The sequence below is a fragment of the Limanda limanda genome, chromosome 7 (assembly GCF_963576545.1).
Source record: "Limanda limanda chromosome 7, fLimLim1.1, whole genome shotgun sequence".
In the NCBI taxonomy this organism is placed as follows: Eukaryota; Metazoa; Chordata; class Actinopteri; order Pleuronectiformes; family Pleuronectidae; genus Limanda; species Limanda limanda.
Window position 1 is genome coordinate 16,497,107 of NC_083642.1, and position 23,194 is coordinate 16,520,300.

At 41.9% G+C, this 23,194-nt stretch overlaps 1 protein-coding gene across 1 annotated transcript; it reads left to right on the top strand.

Annotated features, from left to right (window-relative positions):
• The first annotated feature begins 619 nt into the window (after nucleotides 1-619).
• pik3cd (phosphatidylinositol-4,5-bisphosphate 3-kinase, catalytic subunit delta) lies at nucleotides 620-21,441 on the top strand. The gene is made up of 23 exons (XM_061075483.1): nucleotides 620-778; nucleotides 1,622-1,829; nucleotides 2,580-2,808; nucleotides 4,252-4,484; nucleotides 4,757-4,933; nucleotides 6,144-6,299; nucleotides 6,802-6,891; nucleotides 7,924-8,145; nucleotides 10,788-10,884; nucleotides 11,497-11,627; nucleotides 11,719-11,769; nucleotides 11,871-12,038; nucleotides 12,641-12,762; nucleotides 12,855-12,998; nucleotides 13,076-13,175; nucleotides 13,263-13,429; nucleotides 13,741-13,850; nucleotides 14,142-14,220; nucleotides 14,311-14,478; nucleotides 17,537-17,660; nucleotides 17,877-18,022; nucleotides 18,750-18,882; nucleotides 18,976-21,441. The coding sequence occupies exons 2-23, from the start codon at nucleotides 1,689-1,691 to the stop codon at nucleotides 19,111-19,113; spliced, it is 3,126 nt and encodes a 1,041-aa protein (XP_060931466.1). The 5' UTR covers nucleotides 620-778; nucleotides 1,622-1,688; the 3' UTR covers nucleotides 19,114-21,441.
• Nucleotides 21,442-23,194: the final 1,753 nt, after the last annotated feature.

Sequence of the window (23,194 nt, forward strand, 5' to 3'; positions counted from 1 at the left end):
AAGGGCTAATAAACAGTAAAAACTACAGCTTTCACTGCTGATGATACATGGAGGAGCCATTTTGGATTTCAAAGTCAGGGGTTGTAAGGTTCCACCGATTCCAGTTGCATCTTCCGACTCGGGGGTCTGTAATTCGGATCTCCGACGAATGATGGAACGCAAAATAACTTAAAGAGTCACCGATTTTTTTATTATTTTTTTAAATTTAAAGAATCAGTTGTTTGGATTTGACTGCAACGCTGTTTACCCCTGAAACTCCAAAAAGTCTTTTGTGGACTCAAACACTTCACCATCCCCTCCATCGACATAGTGCTGAGTAGTTAATGAGTGAATTTTAATTTTTGGGTGAACTATCCCTTTAAGATAATGCAAAACGCGTTGTGGTCATCGGTTGTGTAGTTGTGAGGTGAACCTGCTGCTCACTAACAGACACAGGTGTTAATGAGAGTTGTTGAGGACGGATGTGAGTTACTTTCACTTCGCGCTCAGTGAACTTTTGTAGGACGGTCCCTGGGCCTGCAGGGGGCCGTGGAGGGAGAACTGTGGACCAGTGACCGCGCACACGCGCACACGTTCCCGCTTCGCATGCACAGTGACAGCGGCTCGTCCGTGGCGTGAGGCGCCGACTCTCAACCCGCTCACCTCGCCTCCTCTCCGGGGATCGCTCCGCAGTCTGCAGCCGCCGGCGGAGGGAGACGTGTCCCGGTGATGTTCCAGACAGGCTCCGTGTTCTCTGCGGTGAAACCATGAGATGGTGACCGGCCGCCGGAGCTGACAGGTCGGGATAAGCTCATCTCCATGATACCGTTAGTTTGTGTTCTAACACATCACGTCTTACATCTGTGTGTGTGTTGTCGTGTTGTGCAGCTTCCCTGCTTTCACTTCCCTCTGCTGAATTCACACGTTTTATGTTATTATCAAATATATTAAGAGACCAGATTTGCTTTTGTTAAATCCACTGAAAAACATTTTAACATTGCGATTGAATCCCTCTATCTGACACTAAGCTACAGACTGTGCAGCTCTCACGTAGCACAAGTGTTGTCTTACCAAAATCAATAGTCTAGAATTACTTTAAGAGAAACTACTGACGATTACACAATCAAAAATATACAGTGGTCGGTCTGTACAGTGATTAAAATAACACAACATCTACTGTTGAATTATTATGTTTCACTTGTGTTTATATTTCAGTACAATGAAGTTCATTGTGGGTGTTCACCTCATTTGAACCCAGAGGAAAGGTTGTTCTGACAGAGCACTCGGTCTCTTAAGATGGTGCATGAGTTCAATCTGTTTACCAACATTATACACTGATAGAAGCACTTGTATATTATGTGTTATATATGTTTTTATATATGTAAACTGCTGCCTCATTGTACAATTCAATACCGTATTTACTATTGGCACAGCACGGATGAAGAAAGGATCTGATGCAAGAAACTACGGGCTCACTTTGCGCCTCACTAAATTCAGTCTACACCATCATTCAGGGTTTTTTAGGAGCAGGAGTGTGTGACACCTCCATCCAACACACATACACACACACGGCACATGTACTCGTACAGTAGCACATGTTAATAGAGGACATATTAACCCCAGCCAGTGTTTCCTCTGTTAGGAGGGCCGTGAGCAGCAGCAGCAGCAGCAGCAGCAGAGGGGCTGACGGTAAATGAGAGGCCGTCACCATGCCCCCGGGGAAGTATGGGATGCAGGAGGAATGGGAGAAGGAGGGCGTCTGGGAGATCATGATGGACTTCCTGCTGCCCACTGGGATCTTCCTCAAGTTCCCTGTGTCTCGGAATGACACCATCAGCAGCATCAAAAAGGTACGTCAGCTCACGTCCAAAGCAACGTGTATTTTAAAACCAGACTGTGATTCACCTCTCAGACACAATCTATAAATCATAAAATGCATGTTTATCTATTATAATATAGCACTGTGTTTCCAATACACTATGTAGCGTATTGACTGCACAGCACTGAGGCTGTTTTTATTTACTAAATTCACTCAAAACGCTTTTAAACTAATTGCTTGACTTAATATCTCCTTCAGGCATTAAACTAATGAAAGTCTGAACAATGCATGCTTTGGCTTCTGATCCATCTCGGATCACAATTTTTTTTGTGATGCAACTGTTGAGAGAAGCAGCTCCAGCCTTCCTCTCCTCCCCGGCGCCGACAGCCAGCTCTCTGCTGTTCTACGTGAATGTGCCAGTTTCTATGCCAACAGTTCTGCCACTTCAGGCTGTTTGATTTAGCCGGGTTAAGTAATGCTACTCTTGGAAGCCATTAAGATGATTAAGAAATTAAATGTCTCACTAGTCAAAGTGATTCACAAGGTTTTATTTTAAGAGACAGTTCAAAAACTTCCAGGGTCATTTTTATTTTGTTTTTTTGCACCATAGATTATCGTTTTGAGCCCCCGGACAGAGAACTCAAAGACATGGCAAAAGAAAATGTTGTCACTGGTTGAAAGGTTTTGAATCCCTGTTTCCATAAAGCATGCATTACCTGCACAGAGATCACACTTCACGCAATCAACTCATGTGCTGTCACCCTGACGTTTCCTGTCTCAGATGGTTTGGAAAAATGCCAGGAGCGAGGCCCTCTTCTTCGCCCTGGGCGACCCCGATGCTTACGTCTTCACCTGCATCAACCAGACAGCGGAGCGGGAGGAGCTGGAGGAGGAATCGAGGCGCATCAGCGACGTACGGCCCTTCATGTGCTTTCTGAGGCTGGTGGCGAGGGAGGGCGACCGGGTGGAGAAACTCACCAACACGCAAATCAGCCTGTTGATTGGCAAAGGTGAGCGACAACCCATCAACCCCCCAACTGACGGAGCTCACCTTTTGTTATTATACCACTTTATGGTGTTGGTGTTTGCTGGTATTGTTGTGCATTTGGTTAATATAAGGTAAGATGGTCTGTCATCATGCAAAAAAGAAGAGAGTTCTGTCCCAGCTGCTCCGGTCTGATTCTAGGTCTCTGAATCTCAGTCATTCTAACAAAGTCACTGATAATCGATCGGAAACTGATAAACAGTTACTTACATCCTCATTTCATGGGAAAAACAACAGAAGGGGTTTCCCGTAGTGCAACACACATTTTGAGTAGATAGAAGAAATATGCTGTTTTTGAGAACGACCTGTATCATTTTCTTGGCACTTAGCTTTTTCTTGGCAGAGGAAAGTGAGACGATCCGTTCTTAGTCGTCCCTATAAAACTCTGATTGGTTTGTCGCTTTTCCCAATCGGAGGAAAATCCTCAGCAACAGGCAACAGCACTATTTGAATGGTTGAATAAATAGATGTGACAGTAATTCAGGGGTGGGATTGGGCAGGAATCCAATAATCACTATTTTTCAAAGGAACTCTGAGCAAAAAAGTGATTGTTTCTTTTTTTATGTCTTTGTTTTTATTCATGACATTTAGTCGTCATAATCTATTCTCTTCTGCCTTTATCACCCTTCAGTTTCAGTTCTTAAAAAATGTTTTCTTGGGGATATCCACTTTCTGTTTTTAAGTATTGAAGTATCCATTTACAACAACATATGGCAGTTTAATAGTGTCATGTAAAGGTTCTACATATAACTAAGCACACAATGTAGACAACTTTCTAACTTCAATACAGACGAGGTGGTACATGAAATGAGACTGGAATGAAAAGGAAATAAAATAAAATAGGGGTTTGTAGCACAGTGCAAACTCTTTTATGAAGACTGAAGATTTAAAAAGAGGCTATGTTTTCATACATTTACGTTGTTAAATAAGTTAGGTTAAGTTAAGTTAAGTTAAGTCTGCAACATCAAATCACAATCTTTTTCCACCATTATAATACCAAACGTGACATTATTAGTGGTATGGCGAGAGAGAGATTGGAGTTTAGGTTCCAGTCAATCATATCACACCTAAACATATTCCATCAATGACAGAGGAAAAACAAGTGATCAGTTTTCTAGATTTCGTTTTGATAGAAGCTGAATCTTTGTCTTGATGATGAGGGTATATCATTAATTAAACATTTTGTAATTGAAACGTTTTTGCTTTCGGAGGGAAACATAATGAAAAGAAATGAGTTTGTAAATTCTTAAACGGGACTGACCGAAGATATGAGAAGCAGAATTTCAGCTAAATTCTATTGGGTATAAAGAAAACAGAGAAACAACAGAACGCTTTCAATTTTGAGTAAAAGTTTACTTCAAAAACCTCTTTCATTTTAAGAAAGGAGCTCCTCTGACTTTTTTTCCAGGTCTGCATGAGTTTGAGGCCCAGAAGAACCATGAGGTGAATGAGTTCCGGACTAAGATGCGCACGTTTTGTGAGAACAAGGCCCAGGAGCGGCAGATGTTGCCGTGGCAGCAGTGGATGGAGTACAGCTTCCCGTGCGACCGGGAGCCGTGCGCCGCGCCGCCACACAGCGGGAACCCCAAGTCCAAAAACACCAAGAAGATGTTCATTAACGTCAAGTTTGAGGCGTGCGATGTGAGTGTTTTTATGAGTCATATTTGTCAAATCAAATGTTATGGTTTTGACGAGTCAGCAGCAGAGAACTACACAAACAGCTTTGACTGTGACTGCGCTTCTGTCTCGCAATGACAAATTCCTTGAGGGTGATTCAAAGCAAATGAGACACCTTTGGAATTCCCCCTCTCATATGACAAACAACATCCACTGACATAAAATATGAACTTTGTGCCATTTTCGGGGGAAGTTGGAACGTTTTGTTTGGATCATGTCCCGTGTTGATGTTTCAGGAGAGCTTCACGCTGCAGCAGGACCCCCAGGACCCCCCGATGGCTCTGATGAGGAGCGCCCTGAAGAAGAAGGCCACCGTGTTCCGCTCGGTGCGACAGGAGGCTGAGGACTACACCCTGCAGGTCGACGGGAGGTTGGAGTTCCTCTACGGGAAACATCCCTTGTGCCAGTTCAAAGTGAGTGATCCCAAAACCATTTATTATAACCCCCCCCGGCCTCGTTATTCTTTTTCAAACTGCTCGAGCTTGGTCAATTTGCTTAAGGCAGCTGAAAGTAGAGGTTCACGAGTTTCCAAAGATTCTGGATTTGGACATCGGGGTTGTTGCATTAAAGCGATTCTTGTGTAGCTTTACGTTTGGTGTAGATTAGATTAGATTAGATTTCTTTATTTATCCACACAACGGGGAAATTCACTTGTTACAGCAGAAAAGAGAAAAACAGAATTTAAATAACAGTGCCGAAGCACAATAAAAAAGAAAGATCAAAATATATACACTACTAAACTACACATAATGAGAGTACAGAAACAAAAACAAAAACAACCTGCAAAACAGACACTGTGCAAAAGCAGGTCGATGAATGCAAGCACACAGTGTGAGCAGAAGCAGAGAAAATGTAAGTGCAAACAGAGGACTTTTGAGTTCAAGGGCAGGGTTTGATGAAAAGTAATACACAATCTGAACATAAATTCTACAAGTTGTGCGCTCAGACTGAAAGACAACGCTCTTGAATAAAGACAGAAAAAAAGCTCCATAGGTCTCTCCTGTTTCATGGCCTTCAGATGTGGACATGCAGTTTTAGAGGATATTTGCTTTAGACAGATTTAAAACTGTGCCATTTTTCGACCAACGATTTAAGAAGAAAACTCATACATTCAATAATGAAATCATACCGTTACACAAATTAATTAATGTCCCTTTATTGTGATACATTTGTAGAGATTTTTTGAAAAACAAATTAATATTTCACTGCTTCAGTGCGCAGCATATAGTGAATATTTCTTTGTGAGCACCACAGCTGTTATTTTCTTAGTGCATGTGAATTAGTTTCTGTTCAGTCCCTGTGTGGCTCAGTGACGGTGGAGGTCATGTCAGATCAGGAGCAGGGTAAGTCAAGGTTTTTGGTGGCAGGAGACTCCACTGATGATTTTAAAATTGCAGCTACCTGCAGGAGTGACTCATATCTGTCTCGCAGCTCTTCAGAGAGGAACTCCATCCATCCACACATAATGAGATTTGGGCTGCATTAACCTTCAGCAAATGAACAGCCTGCAGGAGTTAACCATCAGGACACTGGGAAATATCTTTGGGTGACCTGACTAATGGCTGTACCAGTAAACAAAACAAAAATCGACCCCTATTTGTTGTCTATCTTTTGTCTCACCAGTACATTTTCTCGTGTTTGAGAAACGGCCAGAACCCTCATCTGACCATGGTGCACCACACCACCATCAGCAAGTTTCAGGAGGAACAGGGCAGAATGTGCAACCAGGTATTCAAGAGTCGCTGCCAGTCCAGACCTCCTCCGCTGCCGCTGAAGAAGGTAAGAGGTCAGCGGACGACTGTCGTCTGTCAATAACAGAGCAGCACTCTCTCCCTCTCTCTCTCTTTCTCTCCATCTCGTTCTGTCTCTCTCTGTCGTCTAATCTCTCCTCAGCACAGTTGTTCCTCCACGGACTTTGGCTCACTGCAGACATGCTGTGTGACACAATGCAGATAACTTATGCCTCTTTTGATCTAAGGCTTACGTTTGACTTACGCTCAATATGTAGCAGGGAAGAACGTTTTGAATACTTTTTTTTTTCAGGCGCTTTCAGAGTGCTCTGTCTATTCAATCCAGTTTCAAAACATGTTCCTTTTTCTTTCTTTTGAAAGACTTCATTATCTTGTTTCTACAGTTCTTCGCATGTTGCCAAACAGGAAGTTGTAGCAACAGTTTGACGCCCTTTAGACTTCAGTGAATGCTGTTAATGAAATGTAAATGTGATGTAAAGGACGGGAGGTAAAAATAAAGATTGTTTCTCTCCATTGTCTTCTTTCTGCAGCAGAATACCTCTTCACTGTGGTCCATCAACGAGCCGTTCAACATTCACCTGCTGCAGGGCAGCCGAGTCAACGCAGATGAAGGGATGAAGGTGCGCTGTGGCTTTGCATCGGCTTCTCTCTCTTTGCTGCTCAATGAAATGTGCCATTCACTAGTTAACCAATATCTTAATTTCAGTTGTAGGAGCAGCGGGGTTGACATATAATTGATAGGGGCGTCACATGGTCTAGACCACACATTTCCCATAATTCATCAAGGCGGTTGGTTGAAACTTCAAAACAGGAAGTGGGGAGGGCCTATCTGGTTTTTACGTCTCATTCTGAGCCCCTAGATTCTAAGAAAGTAGAAAGACTTCATGGTGTCTTTCCCTCTCTCGCTTTCTGTGCACTTCTTTATTTTTTGAAGCATACATCAACCCTGTGACCTTTGTTGAAATTTGACAACCTTTTTTAAAATGTAGACATTTCCCTGTAAATCAAAAGCATCTAGAAAAATCCACTCACAATCAATATCCACAAACTATGTTTTGCTCTGTACGTTTTCCTTTGTCTACAAATGTTACCAATAAGATAGAGAGTGAGAAGACGTGCGCAGGGAACCCTGTTAATTTGTGTCTGTGTGTGTGAGTCAGTTTCATAACTAACTACGTTACTGTTTATTTGGGTTATTAAGTGTAAGTGCACTTCTGTCTGCTGCCTTAGACTACATCATGACTCATGGCAAATTTGTCCTGTCACATAATTATCAGAGAGGTGCTGGTTTGAAAACCCACCCTGGGGACAAATAGCCACTCATAGATTCTGTAAATGTAGATCCAGACTATCTTGATGTGGCAAAAGGCAGGAGCTTAATGCTCCCACAATATTGAATTTTACCACCAATTATCTTTTTTTTTGTTTTTGACAGACTCTGCATAGCATTGAAAGGAATTGCAACCTGCTTAGGCTATGAATGTGTCGACCCTTTGACTCATAGTGACACAGGAAACTGTGAATCATCTCGTGAAGTCTGCACATCTTCCACAAACAATCTCCCTCACAGATGTGCTTCAGCTTCCAAAACCACATGTCAGGCGCCCTCATCTAATCACTACTGTGTGTATGTGTGTGTTTCCCCCTCGCAGCTTGTGGTGCAGGCCGGTCTGTACCATGGCAGCGAACTGCTCTGCAAGGTCGTGACCAGCTCGGAGGTGACGGTGTGCTCTGAGCCGCTGTGGGATCAGAAGCTGGAGTTTGACATGAACGTGGCCGACCTGCCTCGCATGAGCCGCCTTTGCTTCGCGCTCTACGCCGTCATCGAGAAAAACAAGAAACCCCGCGGCACAAAAAAGAAGAACAAGAAAGCTGTGAGTCCGTCTGATAACTTGTGGCGGTACTGAGCCTCGGTGCACCGCTCATGATGGAGCACGGCGAGTGTTTGGGCCTGGCGTGAGTGTGAAGTTGTTGACAAGCACAAACAGATCCGTTTCCTCCCTGGTGTGTAGTCAGTGTGTGCTGTGTGGGTGTGTTCAACTGCTGCGTCTGGTTGTGCAAGTGTGTTTAGTGGCAAGGCTGCGGTTGACGTTTCATCCGCTTCAGCCCTTTTATCTGCACATCACTCCAAGGAAGTTGAGAACAGGAACAACATTTTGAAGGATTTCTATATTCATCTTCAGTCACTTACAGCACTCTGGCCCACAGAGCATTTTACATTCAATCTACTCCTAAGTTTGAAGGCCTCGACTCGCGGGCGCTTTACAGTCGAGCCCTGAAACACAGCAATTTTCTGCTGCTGTTATTTTGCTCAAGGGAACACTTTAGGTAAAAGTTGGTTAGAGCACGACCCCTATTTTATTTGTATTCTCTTATGACAGAGAACAACAAACCTCGTAACAAGAGATTACACATAAACACAACATGTAGCAAGAATCACCCAAAGTAAGTCAGTTAAAATAATCATCAGAATCAAAACTGTATTTATTTAGCACTTCATATAGCACACAGAAAAAGCAGACACAGGATACTATAAGAAGACAGCATCAGATAAAAAATAAAAATAAAACATTAAAAGATTTAAAGAAAAAGACAACATCACCAAGTCTGTAAAAATGGGTTTTAAAGAAATTATTTAAGAGTCTTATGTACAAATGTACCGTATATAATAATGACGTATGTACCAGAAGTTATTTTTACAAGCAGATAACATCTGTGAAGCCAACCTGCAGAACCTTTTTACATTATATTAACCACTTCTTTGACGCTCTGTCAGGAATACGGCTAACGTCATTGCCGGGCCCCATGACGTACCCATAGAACAAATACTTAATTTAGTACTGAGCTGTTACACTATTTGAATAGTTTTGATCATGAATTAACTGTCACTTTTCAACAATTGATGGTTCCAGATTTTCAAATTTGTGTGTCTCTTTTCAGTTTCATATATAAATGGAACAACTTTTTAACTTGGTCTGAAAATGTCATTTTGGGCTCTGGGATATTATTATGGACATTTTCTGAATGTGAATCTGAATTAGGGAGTGGATCCAGGAATGTTTTGATCTCACTGTGAGATAGGGCATTTCTCAACATTTCCATTGATTTCTCAGTCATTAATTCACTGATCTTGAAGAGAAAACATAATCCGGCACATTAAGGGCAGTGTGAAATTTAGCTCAGCTTGATTGAATTACAGGGGTCTGTTGGGCCCTGGCGGAGATATGTGCTCTCAGTGCCATTCTGGTTTTAACTGCTTTTGACATTTCATAGTTAAAAATATGAATTGAGAAAAAGAATTGGTTGGTTAATCAATAATAGAGATACGGATAAAACATTAATAAAAAGCAACCATTGTCTCACTGAGTTGTAAAACAATGAAATTACATCTGTTGTGCTACACTGCGAGACTGCATTGAACTAGACTTAACGCACACACACGTACACATTCACTGTACACTGAGTAGTACAGTGTTACACGACTAATTCCCCTTTTCTGTGGCTGAGGTCTGAGCAGCTTTTGTTTTGATGCGTTGCAGTCTGTGGTCAACAAGTTCAGTCAGACCTCACAAACATGCTGCGCAGGTGTGAGTTTTTTTTAAGTGTATTGAGGCCGCTTCTGCTTTCCGAGCCACTTCTCTCTTCTTTTTCCCCGAAGTGAAGTCCTGCTGCCCGCCACCAGAAACTTAGATGGAAGTTGAGCTATTTTTGACTGTCTTGTTTTTCTGTATTGCCTCTTTTCTCATGGGTTTGTTTCATTGTTAAAACTGTGATTGGTCCAGTCATTTCTCTTCTCATCATGCCTGGAACTCATTTAAATTTTGGATGTTTTTCATTTTGGCCACGACACTTGAGACTATATAGAGTCACTCATGTATTTTCTCTTTTACTTAAGAGTGGAAAGTTATTTGCTTTGCAGTTGTATATTTAACATGATAATTCCTTTAAATGAACATGCTTATTTTACATTACATAAAAGACCTCCTAATGCTCTTTGATTTAAATTGTAAATCCTTTACAGAACAAAGTGTCTGTTGTGCAAGTGTTTCAGATTGATTGATGAAGACAACTTATCTTTAAAGAATTTGCGAGTTGGTTTTATTTATACTCTTAGACAGGAAAAGAGCAGATTGAGGTTTGAATAGATAGATAGTCTGATTGTGTATCCCTCTACCATTTGTAGTTTGCTTGAGTTGAAGAAATTAGTAGAAATTAGTTGATTCGTTTGAAAACCAGCAAAACTGAATTTTGCTTTGACTGAAAACGATGGCGGTTACTCCGGTTCTCTCTGTCCTTCGTTTGGGACCTTTTCTATTTTGATGGACACAGTGAAGGACAGACAGAGGCAGGAAATAGGATGACAGAGCAGCTGAGCGACACACATTAAATGTATGCTCCCATGTTCAAATTCAGTCTCAAAGACACAATTTCCATGATTTTCCTGCTGCAGATGTTCAATAATCCCAGATCAACAAAATCATCAAACCCAGTCCTCACTGTCTTCTCTCTCTCTTAGGATTGTCCCATAGCCTGGGTGAACACCATGGTGTTTGACTACAAGGACCAGCTAAAGACCGGGGAGTTCCTGCTGTCCACGTGGCCGTCTGTTCCTGGTACATGGCCTCATAGCCTTTTCTTACATTTCCTCCTCCTCAAAAACACTTCACTCGTTCACAGCCTCCTCCACAGTGAGGGCTGACATACCCAAAGTGACAAACACATATTCAGACATTATGCATTTGCTGTTGTGCAACACACAAGCCACGTTAAGATGTGGAAATGGTTGTTGTTTGCTGGTGTCAGATGTTTGGCTGATAAAGTACAGCGACATGTATATTCACCATTAGGGCTGCAGCTATGCATTATCTTAGCTCTAGTCTGGAGTATTGTATGGATTATTCCATTGATTATTCGCGTAATCCTTTCAAGAAATGGTTTTGTTTATTAAACCTCTCACATATCACAAGAGCATGCTAAATATGAAGCAGCAAAGTCCTGCTGCACATGCAAGTAATGGTCAGAAGCTCTGCTTGTGAGTTTAGCTGCTGATTCACAGTTATCAATTTAAACCAAGCTTCAATGCAAAGATTTTGAATGGAGGATCTTTGCAGCCCTGTTTAACAGCATTCATTATTTGATCTTTTTTAAGTCTCAGAGAGGGATGTCATGATAAAAATGTTTCAGGATTGCAGCAGAACAATATTCATATGACACTTTCATTACAGATGACAAAAGTGAGCTGTTGAACCCGATGGGTACGGTCGAGAAGAACCCCAATGTGGACAGTGCTGCAGGGCTGCTCATTCGTTTCGCCAACATCCGACCACATCCTCTTTATTACCCTCCGCTGGACAAGGTACGGATTCCCAAAAGGCTTTTTTGAATACATACTTAATTTGAATCTTTAATTCTGTAAGCTGAAAAAAGTAATCATCATCCATTTTCAGATAAATGACATAGAGAGGAACGGTGATGCGGCTATTGCCACTAAACTGGAGGTACGACTTGCCACATCTCACATTTTACAGTCAAAGAAACAATCTGTTTGTTAGTGACCACATATTTTTTATTAATTTCTTTTTTGTGTCATCCTCTGTAGCACACAAAGCTAAAGGAAATTATGGACAACAAGAACTACACCGAGTTTTTTGAGGATGAAAAGGAACTCTTGTGGAAGCTCCGGGCTGAAGTTTGCCACCATTATCCTGAAAGTTTGTCAAAGCTGCTCCTCATCACCAAGTGGGGCAAGCGAGAGGACGTAGTTCAGGTATTATGGAGGAGAATATCCCCACTGTGATTAAGTTTGGTTTTCTCAAGTGTCTACAGGTTGCGCTGAAGAAACAAAACACTCATCTTACTTTTGGGGTTACATAACTTCACTTGTTTGTTGAGTAATTTCACATATTTCACATGTAATACCTGGTGTTTTGAAGGTAATTATTAGCTTTTTCGTGACTAGGCAACACCAGTGTCTGTAGGTATATTTCACAAGATTTAATCGTTATAATAGTTAACGAATAATAGTAAAAGCCAGTGGATGACCAATGTCAGTAGGATTCCTCTGAGGATGAGGACTAACACCATTACAGTAAAATCCTCATTTCAGAGAATTTGCAATGACAGTCTACGTATGAGTAGCTTATTTTTTTTTCAAACCAAACATCCAAAAATACAGAAAATAAATAAAGGATGGAATAAAGAAGCAAATCATCTAACTGGACAAACTGTCGATTGTCAAAGTAGATGATGATGAATCCTTTCAGCTCTACCAACCAGTGAAGGTCTTGGAAGTGTGTTGCATGTTACATGATAATCTGAGGGTTTTAATTGTTCTCAACATATCAAACAATGTAATTTGATTCTCTTCAGATGGTGAATTTATTGAGGAACTGGCCCGACCTCCCAGCCATCCATGCCTTAGAGCTCTTGGACTACAGTTTCCCTGACCCAGCTGTGCGTTCTTTCACGATCAGATGCCTCAGGAAGCTCAGGTACACAGATGTTTATTTTTACATCCATGAGACGTTTAGTTTTTTGTCTTCTAATTGAATTATCATCTATGGTCCACTTTCTCTGCACACAGTGACGATGAACTACTTCAGTATTTAATCCAGCTGGTCCAGGTCCTGAAGTATGAGTCCTACCTCGACTGTGACCTCACCACTTTCCTGCTGGAGAGGGCTTTGTCCAACAGAATGATTGGACACTTTCTGTTTTGGCATCTCAGGTCAGATGCAGCCCAACAGAAAACCCAACATCACGTACCTCTGCAGCCTTTTGTTCAACTCTCTGTGTTCATCGTAGGTCGGAGATTCATGTGGCATCTGTGACTTTGCGCTTTGGCCTGATTTTGGAGGCGTACTGCAGAGGGAACATCCACCACATAAAGCTCTTAACCAAACAGGTATTCTTAAGTAGTTGTACTCTCTGACTTCAGGCACAATAAGTGTGTGTATTTGTTTTGTGCTAAATCTCAGCCTCTGCCCCACAGAACGAGGCTCTGGGCAAAATGAAGGCCCTGAGTGACTTTGTCAAGTCAGGCTCCCAGAAGATGACGGCCGAGGACCTGAAGCTGTGTATCAGACAGGAGTCCTACCTGGAGGCCCTGTCCGACCTTCTGTCGCCACTCAACCCCAGCATCATGCTCACCGAGATCTGGTTAGTGCAAGACACACAGCAGACCCACACACACACACACACACACACACACACACACACACACACACAAACACAACACACTTTTTTTGCCCCCATAATTTCATTTTCATTCTTGGCTTGTACTGAATGGCAAAATATATGAAATGTAACCTAAATAAACACTTGTTTTTTTCTTAACCCAACCTCGTCATTCTCATCCCCATCATATTTTGTAAAAGAAATATACGTCTTTAGTCTATGTCCTTAGTCTATAAGCCTGACACACAGTTAAGATGATCAAATGTTCATAATGAGTGTGTTTACTCTCACAGTGTAAATAAGTGCAGATTCATGGACTCTAAGATGAAGCCTCTCTGGTTGATGTACGAGAACCACTTGGCTCCAGGAGACATGGTGGGCATCATCTTCAAGAATGGAGACGGTGAGATACAAGAAAATCTGAAATCATGGCAGCATATTAACATATTGTGGACGCAAAATGTCAGGTTACAAGCAGTAGTTTCATTTAGTTTAGAGACACTAACTGGTTAAAATGCATAGTTGTACATTAGAGTGCAACAGAAAAGTAAACATACATAGAAAGGGAAGCCCTCGAAATCCAACAAGAGGAATTTTAGAGGTCAAACAGAGCAAGGGATATAATGTGCAGGAAATTTAATTTGGAGCATCCCCAGTGACAAGGAAATTAATATTTTTTCACTCATCATCTTAGATCTCCGACAAGACATGTTGACCCTCCAGATGATCAGGCTCATGGCGACGTTATGGAAGAAAGAAGGCCTTGATCTCAGGTACATTGGGAGCAGCTGCTGATGTTATTGCACAAGCAGATCTCCTACTACACCATCATAAACCTGTCAATTTCACCCCCACACTCACAGGATGATCCCTTATGGCTGCTTGTCCACTGGGAACAAGATGGGACTCATCGAGGTGGTGAAGAACTCGGACACCATCGCCAACATCCAGCGCAACAACAGTAACAGTGCCGCCACAGCTGCATTCAACAAGGACGCCCTGCTCAACTGGCTCAAATCTAAGAATCCTGAGTGAGTATGATGAGCTGCTACATTGTTCACTATCATCTGTTCTTAAGACGGTCCACTGATCTCTGTCTTTAACCCAAGAACCCGGCACTGGGTCACTTATATGCTCACAAAGGTTGTTTAAAGCCACAAATTTGTATCCATCCATCCATTTCTTAGTTGTTTATCATGATCAGGGTCACAGGGCGATAGCATGTGTCCAAATGGCCCCTTCATAGTAATTTTCCCCAGATTCCTGCTAGGAGGGATCGCCAGTGCCCCTGAGCCAGCTCTGTTATGGTCTGTGTCTTAAAGGAGACTGATTGTGATTATATACAGGACTGTCTCAGAAAATTAGAATATTGTGATAAAGTTCTTTATTTTCTGTAATGCAATTAAAAAAACAAAAATGTCATGCATTCTGGATTCATTACAAATCAACTGAAATATTGCAAGCCTTTTATTCTTTTAATATTGCTGATTATGGCTTACAGCTTAAGAAAACTCAAAAATCCTATCTCAAAATATTAGAATATCATGAAAAAGTATACTAGTAGGGTATTCAACTAATCACTTGAATCGTCTAGTTAACTCGAAACACCTGCAAGGGTTTCCTGAGCCTTGAAAAACACTCAGCTTGGTTCAGTAAACTAAATCACAAGTATGGGGAAGACTGCTGATCTGACTGCTGTCCAGAGGACCATCATTGACACCCTCCATCAGGAGGGTAAGACACAAAAAGAAATTTCTCAAAGAGCAAGCTGTTCACAGAGTGCAGTTTCAAAGCACATCCACAAAAAGTCTGTTGGAAGGGGGAAATGTGGCAGGAAACGCTGCACAACCAAGAGAGATGACCGCAGCCTTAACCGCATTGTGAAGAAGGGTCGCTTCCAGAATTTGGGGGAGCTTCAAAGACAGTGGACTGAAGCTGGAGTCCAGGTATCAAAAGCCACTGTTCACAGACGTGTCCGGGAAATGGGCTACAATAGCCGTATTCCCATGGTCAAGCCACTTCTGAACTCAAGACAACGGAAGAAGCGTCTGACTTGGGCTATGGAAAAGAAGCACTGGGCAGTTGCAGAGTGGTCCAAAGTCCTCTTTTCAGACGAAAGCAAGTGTTGTATTTCATTTGGAAGTCAAGGCGCCAGAGTCTGGAGAAAGGCTGGAGAGGAGCAAAATCCAAGTTGCTTGAAATCCAGTGTGAAGTTCCCACAGTCAGTGATGGTTTGGGGAGCCATGTCAGCTGCTGGTGTTGGTCCACTGTGTTTCATCAAGTCCAGAGTAAATGCAGCTGTGTACCAAGAGATTTTAGAGCACTACATGCTTCCGTCTCCTGAAAAGCTCTATGGAGATGAGGATTTCATTTTCCAGCATGATCTGGCACCTGCCCACAGTGCCAAAACCACCAGTAACTGGTGTACTGACCATGGCATTACTGTCCTCGATTGGCCTGCCAATTCCCCTGACCTGAACCCCATAGAGAATTTGTGGGGTATTATGAAGAAGAAGCTGAAAGACACCAGACCCAACAATGCAAATGAGCTAAAGGCCGCTGTTGAAGCATCCTGGGCATCCATAAACCCTAAGCAATGCCACAGGCTGATTGCCTCCATGCCCCGCCGCATTGATGCAGTAATCCGTGCAAAAGGATTCCCAACCAAGTACTGAGTGCATAAATGGACATTTTCAAATGTTTGATTTTGTTTTGCTGTTATAAATCTTTTTTTACTTGGTCTGAGGAAATATTCTAATTTTTTGAGATAGGATTTTTGAGTTTTCTTAAGCTGTAAGCCATAATCAGCAATATTAAAAGAATAAAAGGCTTGCAATATTTCAGTTGATTTGTAATGAATCCAGAATGCATGACATTTTTGTTTTTTTTAATTGCATTACAGAAAATAAAGAACTTTATCACAATATTCTAATTTTCTGAGACAGTCCTGTATATTATATTCTATTGTTATATTATCGTACTATGATCATCTTTATTTGGGTAATTACTTCAAAGGGTTAACATTCTCTGATTTTTTTTTAAAGCTCATCTCTCATTAAGGCACTTCTTCTAATGAAGCCCCCGTCTGCTCTGTGTTGCGATTTGTCAGCCGGTTCCAACAGACTCTCGCTTTACCTGGCTTTGTTAAAGGGCGTACCAGACTAGCCGCTGGGCGGGCCGTGCATAATGTAAATGTGGTATTGGTATCGTCCGGACCACTGACGAGGTGTTTCAGGAGCTTCAGGAACAGTGATTTCTGTGGGGGGATGGAAGCTCTCTGTACTGTGGCTTTTTTAACTTTACACACCTTGTAAAAAAAAAAACTCTATTAGAATCAGACTTTGCTTAAGAAGAGCACCATGCATAATGTTTTTTAAGGTTTAAAGACTCTATTATCCCAAAATGTAACAGAAGTGGAAGAGCACGTAGAAGGGCGTCCTGTGTGTGTGTGTGTGTGTGTGTGTGAGTGTGTGTGTGTGTGTGTGTGTGTGTGTGTGTGTGTGTGTGTGTGTGTGTGTGTGTGTGTGTGTGTGTGTGTGTGTGTGTGTGTGTGTGTGTGTGTGTGTGTGTGTGTGTGTGTGTGTGTGTGCAGTCTGAATTGTTCATATCAAAATATTTATTGTGTGCAGCGTTGTGAGACCACGACAGACCCAGACAAAGTGCACAGGCGACTACAGCTTTAGCAACATTAAATGAGAGTAGATTTTTATTTGGAGCCAGACAGTCTGAAGGTCTTGTCCATTCTAAATGCTCCTTGAAGAGGGAGTACCATTGGGTGTAATGAATAAGCCTCTGTACGTCACGTTGGCAGGACAGGCTCAGCTGACTGCACGACAGAACAGAGAGGTAATTAACTTGAAACGCAGCCGCGCCCGGAATGGAGAAAATTTGTAAAAGCTTAACACGGTGAACCCAATGCACGTCTAGACCGTTAAAGGACGTGACAGTCAATCATTCATTGGCCACAGGAAGTCCTCTGTGAATATTTCATACAGCAGTAGGAAAATCTACCTCATGACTGAATGATGAATGTGTTTGTACAGTAGTTAAGTTGGTTTCCCTTGGTTCTCTGACTCTTTTTGTCACCAGGGACAAACTTGATGAAGCCATAGAAGAGTTCACGCTGTCCTGTGCTGGCTACTGCGTAGCTACTTACGTCTTGGGCATCGGAGATCGTCACAATGACAATATCATGATCAGGGAAACTGGACAGGTGAGGTTTACTGGTGTAAAAACATGAAAAAAAACAATACTGACTCATATGGTTCCACCGTAATAATTCTTGACGGTGACTTTTAATTTAATTGCAATGATGATTTATTCTGATTAGAGTCATTTTGGAGCAAAATCATTCAGGTCAGTCACCAGTGGTGAGTGTGGTGAGTGATTCAGAACCGACTCAACAGTCGTTTTAACCTTTGTCCCTCAGCTGTTCCACATTGACTTTGGGCATTTCCTGGGCAACTTCAAGCGGAAACTTGGGATCAACAGGGAGCGTGTGCCTTTCATTCTGACGTACGACTTTGTTCATGTGATCCAGCAAGGAAGGACAAACAACAGCGAGAAGTTTGAGAGGTACAACATTTACCAAGGAGGTTATATTTTCACCCCTCTAAGTTTTTATGTTTGTTAGTATGTTTGTCAGATGGTGGATCCAGAATTAATCACTTCTTCACTTTGTTTAACATTTGTTTGACATTTTCAGTGATTTCTCATGAAATAATTGTTGGATCTTGATAAATTGTTTTGCTTCTTTATTTACAGTTTTCCATTTTATAACGACAAAACAGACCAAATATAACTATTTACAAGATGATATTAGAATTACCAGTTAAATACCACATTTGCTCATGTAGCAAGGCAGGTCAGTTTCATTATTAACATGCATGAGGTGATCTGATACTGCTCCGAGAAAGGACCTCAAACCCTCAAATCTGTCCTGTGTAATGGATTTGTGCAGTCAAAGTCTTTCCATCTGTATAAAAGACAACACCTCCTTGAGCCAAGGCAGAAAGCAGGGTGGAGTGGTAGACTTCAGGTCAGGAGAATAGGTTTCTTGGTGACTTAGCGATTAGGTAGCGAGTAATCTGCGTCTATTCATGATCTTTATGAAAAAAAATAAACAATCTGAGGACTTGATGCCAGAGGGTTCATTGCATGTCTGAAAGCCACTTCAGTGTGCACAATTTGGGGCAGCTTGATTGAATTTAAGGGAACGGTTGGGTATGAGTTTGTTCACAGGTCTAGGCTTTGGTTCACATATTTTATAACTGATAAGTGATTGTTGCATCCATGTCGTCAGGTTCAGGGAGTACTGTGAGTGGGCCTACAAGATCCTGTGTCGGAACGGGACGCTGTTCGTGAACCTTGTCTCTATGATGAAGGCAGCCGGACTGCCAGAGCTCAGCTCCTTCAAAGACATCCAGTATCTAAAGGTATGCAACAATACTAATGACGATGTTTCTGCTGCTGATGCCAATGAGGATTATTATAATGTTGACAATCTTTTGGATCTTGTTTTTCAAAAGGATTCTCTGGCTTTGGGCAAATCAGAGGATGAGGCACTGAAGAATTTCAAAGTAAAGTTCAATGAAGCGCTGCGAGAGAGCTGGAAGACCAAGGTCAACTGGATGATGCACTCGTTGGCCAAAGATAATAGACCATGAACACTGAACACCTGAGGACAAGCCAAGAAATTATGGATTTTACCTTTATGGAGATAAAAAGGGAAGAAAACACAATCAGATATTTGACTTTATCGATGGCACTTAAACATATTCAGTGACTGTTTACATCTGTCTGGCCAGTCTGTGGTAAATGAAGAACCAGTGGAGGCATCCAAAGACAATGAGAGAATCATGGAGCCTTGTTTCAAACAGTGGAATGCCTTTACCTCTCGGATAAATCGAATGTGCTTTTGATTTGTTTAAAACTGTTACTTGAAGACCACCTGCTAATGTGATGTGATGAATGTATCATGAATCACTGGAGCAGAAGCAGGGACTGAAACTTCATTTCACCAACTGCATCATTACTCACCAGGGAGCCGACAATGGATGATATCGATTTTAGATGACACATTTCAGTCACAGAGTTTAGTAACAGGGCGGCACTTTCACCTCAAGTCTTTCATATGGATTGATGTCTGTGTCGTTTCCTCTCATAGAAACTGCCTATTTGCAATTGTGTCTTTTTTTTAATTCTATTGTATTTTATTTAATTTGATAACTTTGAAGAACTTGTACAAAGTCATGAAGGATATTTTTTAAAGACTTTGCATTCTACTGCTGTATCACTTAATTATTTGTAATATTGCCTTTAAGTACAATATGTTGCCTTTTGTGTGCCAGTAGAAAGAAAACATAGAAGCATTCACAATTTTATCGAAAGATGAGAACAAAGCCCTGAATAGGACCATTATTTTGATAATATCCCCCTGTACCAGGCTGTGACTCAAAACAGAGCCTCACAAAACACCAACTACTTATTAGCGGATAGTATATTGTGGTAAATATGCTTATCTGCATTTTTATATAGCGTAAGATGAGAACTCACATGTTTGCCAGTTAGCTTAGCATAGTACAAAGAGTGAGGAAAAGGTGGAGACAACTCTGGTTTCATTGTTGGGATTCAGACAGAGTCGGGGTGCTGCAAGGTTTATTAAATTGAGTGGCCAACAACCTTTTGCACCAGTTCTAGAGCATTTCACACTACAACGGACAGCAGATGAGATCATCTTAGAATCAGAGCAGCATAAGAGCAGAAATGGACAGCTCACACGTCTCAGTTGTGCCGTGTTCTTGCCTGTTCTACATTTGCGCATCAGATAGGATATACATAAAATGCACAGAATATTCTTAAAATTAAATATTAAAACATTATTAAAAAAGGCTATTAGCCTACTCTTAAAATGTTGCTCTAGAAACTTAGATTAAATTCAAATTTAACAGGCAATGATTTTTTGCCTTTGGCTTACACCCTTTTGCCAGTAGGGGTGCTGCAGACCCCTCACCAGCCGTACTTCCAGCATCCATGTCTAGCACTTCTTAAATATAAAACATGTTTATTTGCAAGGTTGGCAGTAAGTTTTTACCTCAGACTGTTTCCTGTATTTGTATTAGCTAAGCTAACTGTCTAACAGATACTGTAGATTCCATTAATGACATGACTTCCATTACCATCTGGACAGAGAGATGTTCTCAGGCCTACAGCGGAGATGTTACATGTGTTTCGTGACTATAACAGACAAATATTTTAAAAACCTGTATCAGTAAAACCCTAAATGAGACAATCTGTTGGCAGATGTAAGACATAGACGTGTGGTTGTGTAACAGATCACTCGGCCCTCTTGAAAGTGAACTTTCTCAGATGAGGCAGTATCCCTGTCTGTGTGTTTATGAGCCTATGTTGTTTTCTGATATTTAAGCTATGCATTGTGATTCTCATTGTATTTTTTCAACTGATGTGCCAGGTGGCATGAAAGTGATATGTGATGATCGACCAGATGTCTGTTTAAGTGAGCCTTTGTGCTGGATGATTCAATATCATGTTGTGTTCACATTCATTTACATGCTGTATATCCGTCCTGCAAGGACTGGTTGAATGAGAGAAGATGATATGCTTTTCATTTCCTTCTTAAGAGGTGAAATGATCTCTACCGTTCGTATGAGTCTCTCTACGATGATGACTTTAAGAGAAGAGCGAGTGTAGCTGTGGATTATACAGCATTAACACCTTCAACTACTGAAATATTCACTGTGGAACAGACTTTAAATATGGGTCATCAGCGCAGAGTTAGTAAAACACTTCTGCTTCCAACAAGAAGGAGTGAGTCTACTCAATTAATGGGCTCTTTTTTGCAAATTGTAAAATATGCTGCTGTTGCCTTTTGATGGATTGTTATTCATTGTTTTGAGGCTCGGGCCTAATTCACATGTGTGCAGCTAAAACTTTCCTCCTTTGCTTCATTTGCTCTCAGGAGGGAAACATACTCTCAATAAATCGTTTGCAACAGCAGATCTCATTTGTAGTTTTTCTAGCTGCTGTGCGTGTGCGTGCATGGGTTTATATAGAATACTCCAACAATTAATAGATTTCCGTAGGGTCTATCACCGCTCACACAAGCTGTGATTTGTTATTTTGGCGACTGTGGCAAGAAAAATTTCCTCTGAGAGGAAGAAGAACTGGGTAGGGGTCATCTTCCTAAAGGTTGGGGGACATTGAGCTGTTCCATGGCAACCTACAGTATGTGGTCCGTCATCAATCAGAGCCCTGGAAATAGCCATCTATCGTCTTCTGGATGTGTTTGATGTCTAACCCTGATGTTCACCTTAACTTTCCAGTAAGTCTTCACTACCCCTAACCCTACCTTTTCACACCTCGGCCCATGGTTTGTCCTGTAGGTTCATTTTAGGGAGACTAGCTCATCACTGTGAGTTCAGGGCAACTTTAACTGATAGCAGGTAACAATGTTTTGGTGGTGTGTCTTTGTTGCTTGGATTCAAGGTGAGATTAAGAAATTTTATGTTTTTTAAAGCGTTTTGCTCTGGTGCTGGTAAGGCTGTTGGAGCTAGCAGTCATCACCCTGAGAAAGAAGTTGGGCGGAGTTAGTTCACTGATAGCACAAACATATCCTTAAATCAGCCCCAGTCTGATCATGTTGTTATTCTTTACCTGGTTGGAGGACACTACCAGCTCTTGGAGTATGACAGGGTCATAGATCTAGTTCAGCTGGAAAGATGGAGTAAACCTGGCATGCTTCAGGCTAAGACAAGTACTCTATTCTACAAGTTACTATTGTTATCATTAGTATTATTTTAGGGCAGAGATTTTGTTTTCCCCAAGGGCATGTTGAAGGTTAGTCTGGCCCTTGCATGACTGAAACAGCAAATTATATTAATTAATCAATAGGTTCTCTTCATAACCAATATGGTACAGAGGGAGCTACGGAAGCAGATAAGGAAGGGCAACGATGAGCTAGAGCAGGAAGTTGGAGGAACAACAATAGAGGGGTGTGGAAAGGCCGGAAAACCATCTCCGGCCACAGCAAGGACAGTGGGAGGGGCCCAGAATCTGGAGAGTGGGCAAATTAGCTGAATTAGTTTTCAACAGATTTGATTCTGTCCCCGCTCCCTCCCCCACTGAATCACCTTTACATCAATGCCTGCATGACAAAGGAGATGGTGATAGACGCTCAATGGAGGTCACCCCAGCCAGCACAGGTGAAAGTCCAGGGCTTGGACATTGAGATTGTGGGGGGACAACAGATACCTGGTGTTCACCTCAATAACAAACTGGACTGTTCCAGTAACACAGACCTCCTGTACAAGAGGGACCAGAGTCGTCTCCATCTGCTGAGGAGATTGAGGTCCTTCAGACTATGCATTTTTGACACAGTGTTCTATGCCATTGTCTGCTGGTGGTGTGGATGCACTCAGAGGGACAGAAAAAGACTAAATAAACTGGTTAAGAAAGCCAGCTCGGTCTTGGACTGCCCTCTGGACTCCACTGAGGAAGTGGGTGAGAGGAGGATGTTAGCGAAGCTGAATTCCATCATGGACAACACCTCTCACCCCCTACATGACACTGTGGGGGCCCTGAGCAGCTCTCTCAGCAGCAGACTGCCCCACCCACAGTGCAAGAAGGAACACTTCCACAGGTCCTTTTTTCAATATTTATGTTCTCTTGTCTACATCATTCTGACCTAACTACTGTTGTCACAACTCAATTATCCTGGTGTGTGGATCA

Bases quoted from the DNA above. Each gene is read 5' to 3' on its own strand.
- pik3cd (XM_061075483.1), top strand. From the start codon at position 1,689: ATGCCCCCGGGGAAGTATGGGATGCAGGAGGAATGGGAGAAGGAGGGC. The intron at 6,892-7,923 runs GTGCGCTGTGGC...TCCCCCTCGCAG, and splicing joins ACGCAGATGAAGGGATGAAG to CTTGTGGTGCAGGCCGGTCT. The intron at 12,039-12,640 runs GTATTATGGAGG...GATTCTCTTCAG, and splicing joins AGCGAGAGGACGTAGTTCAG to ATGGTGAATTTATTGAGGAA.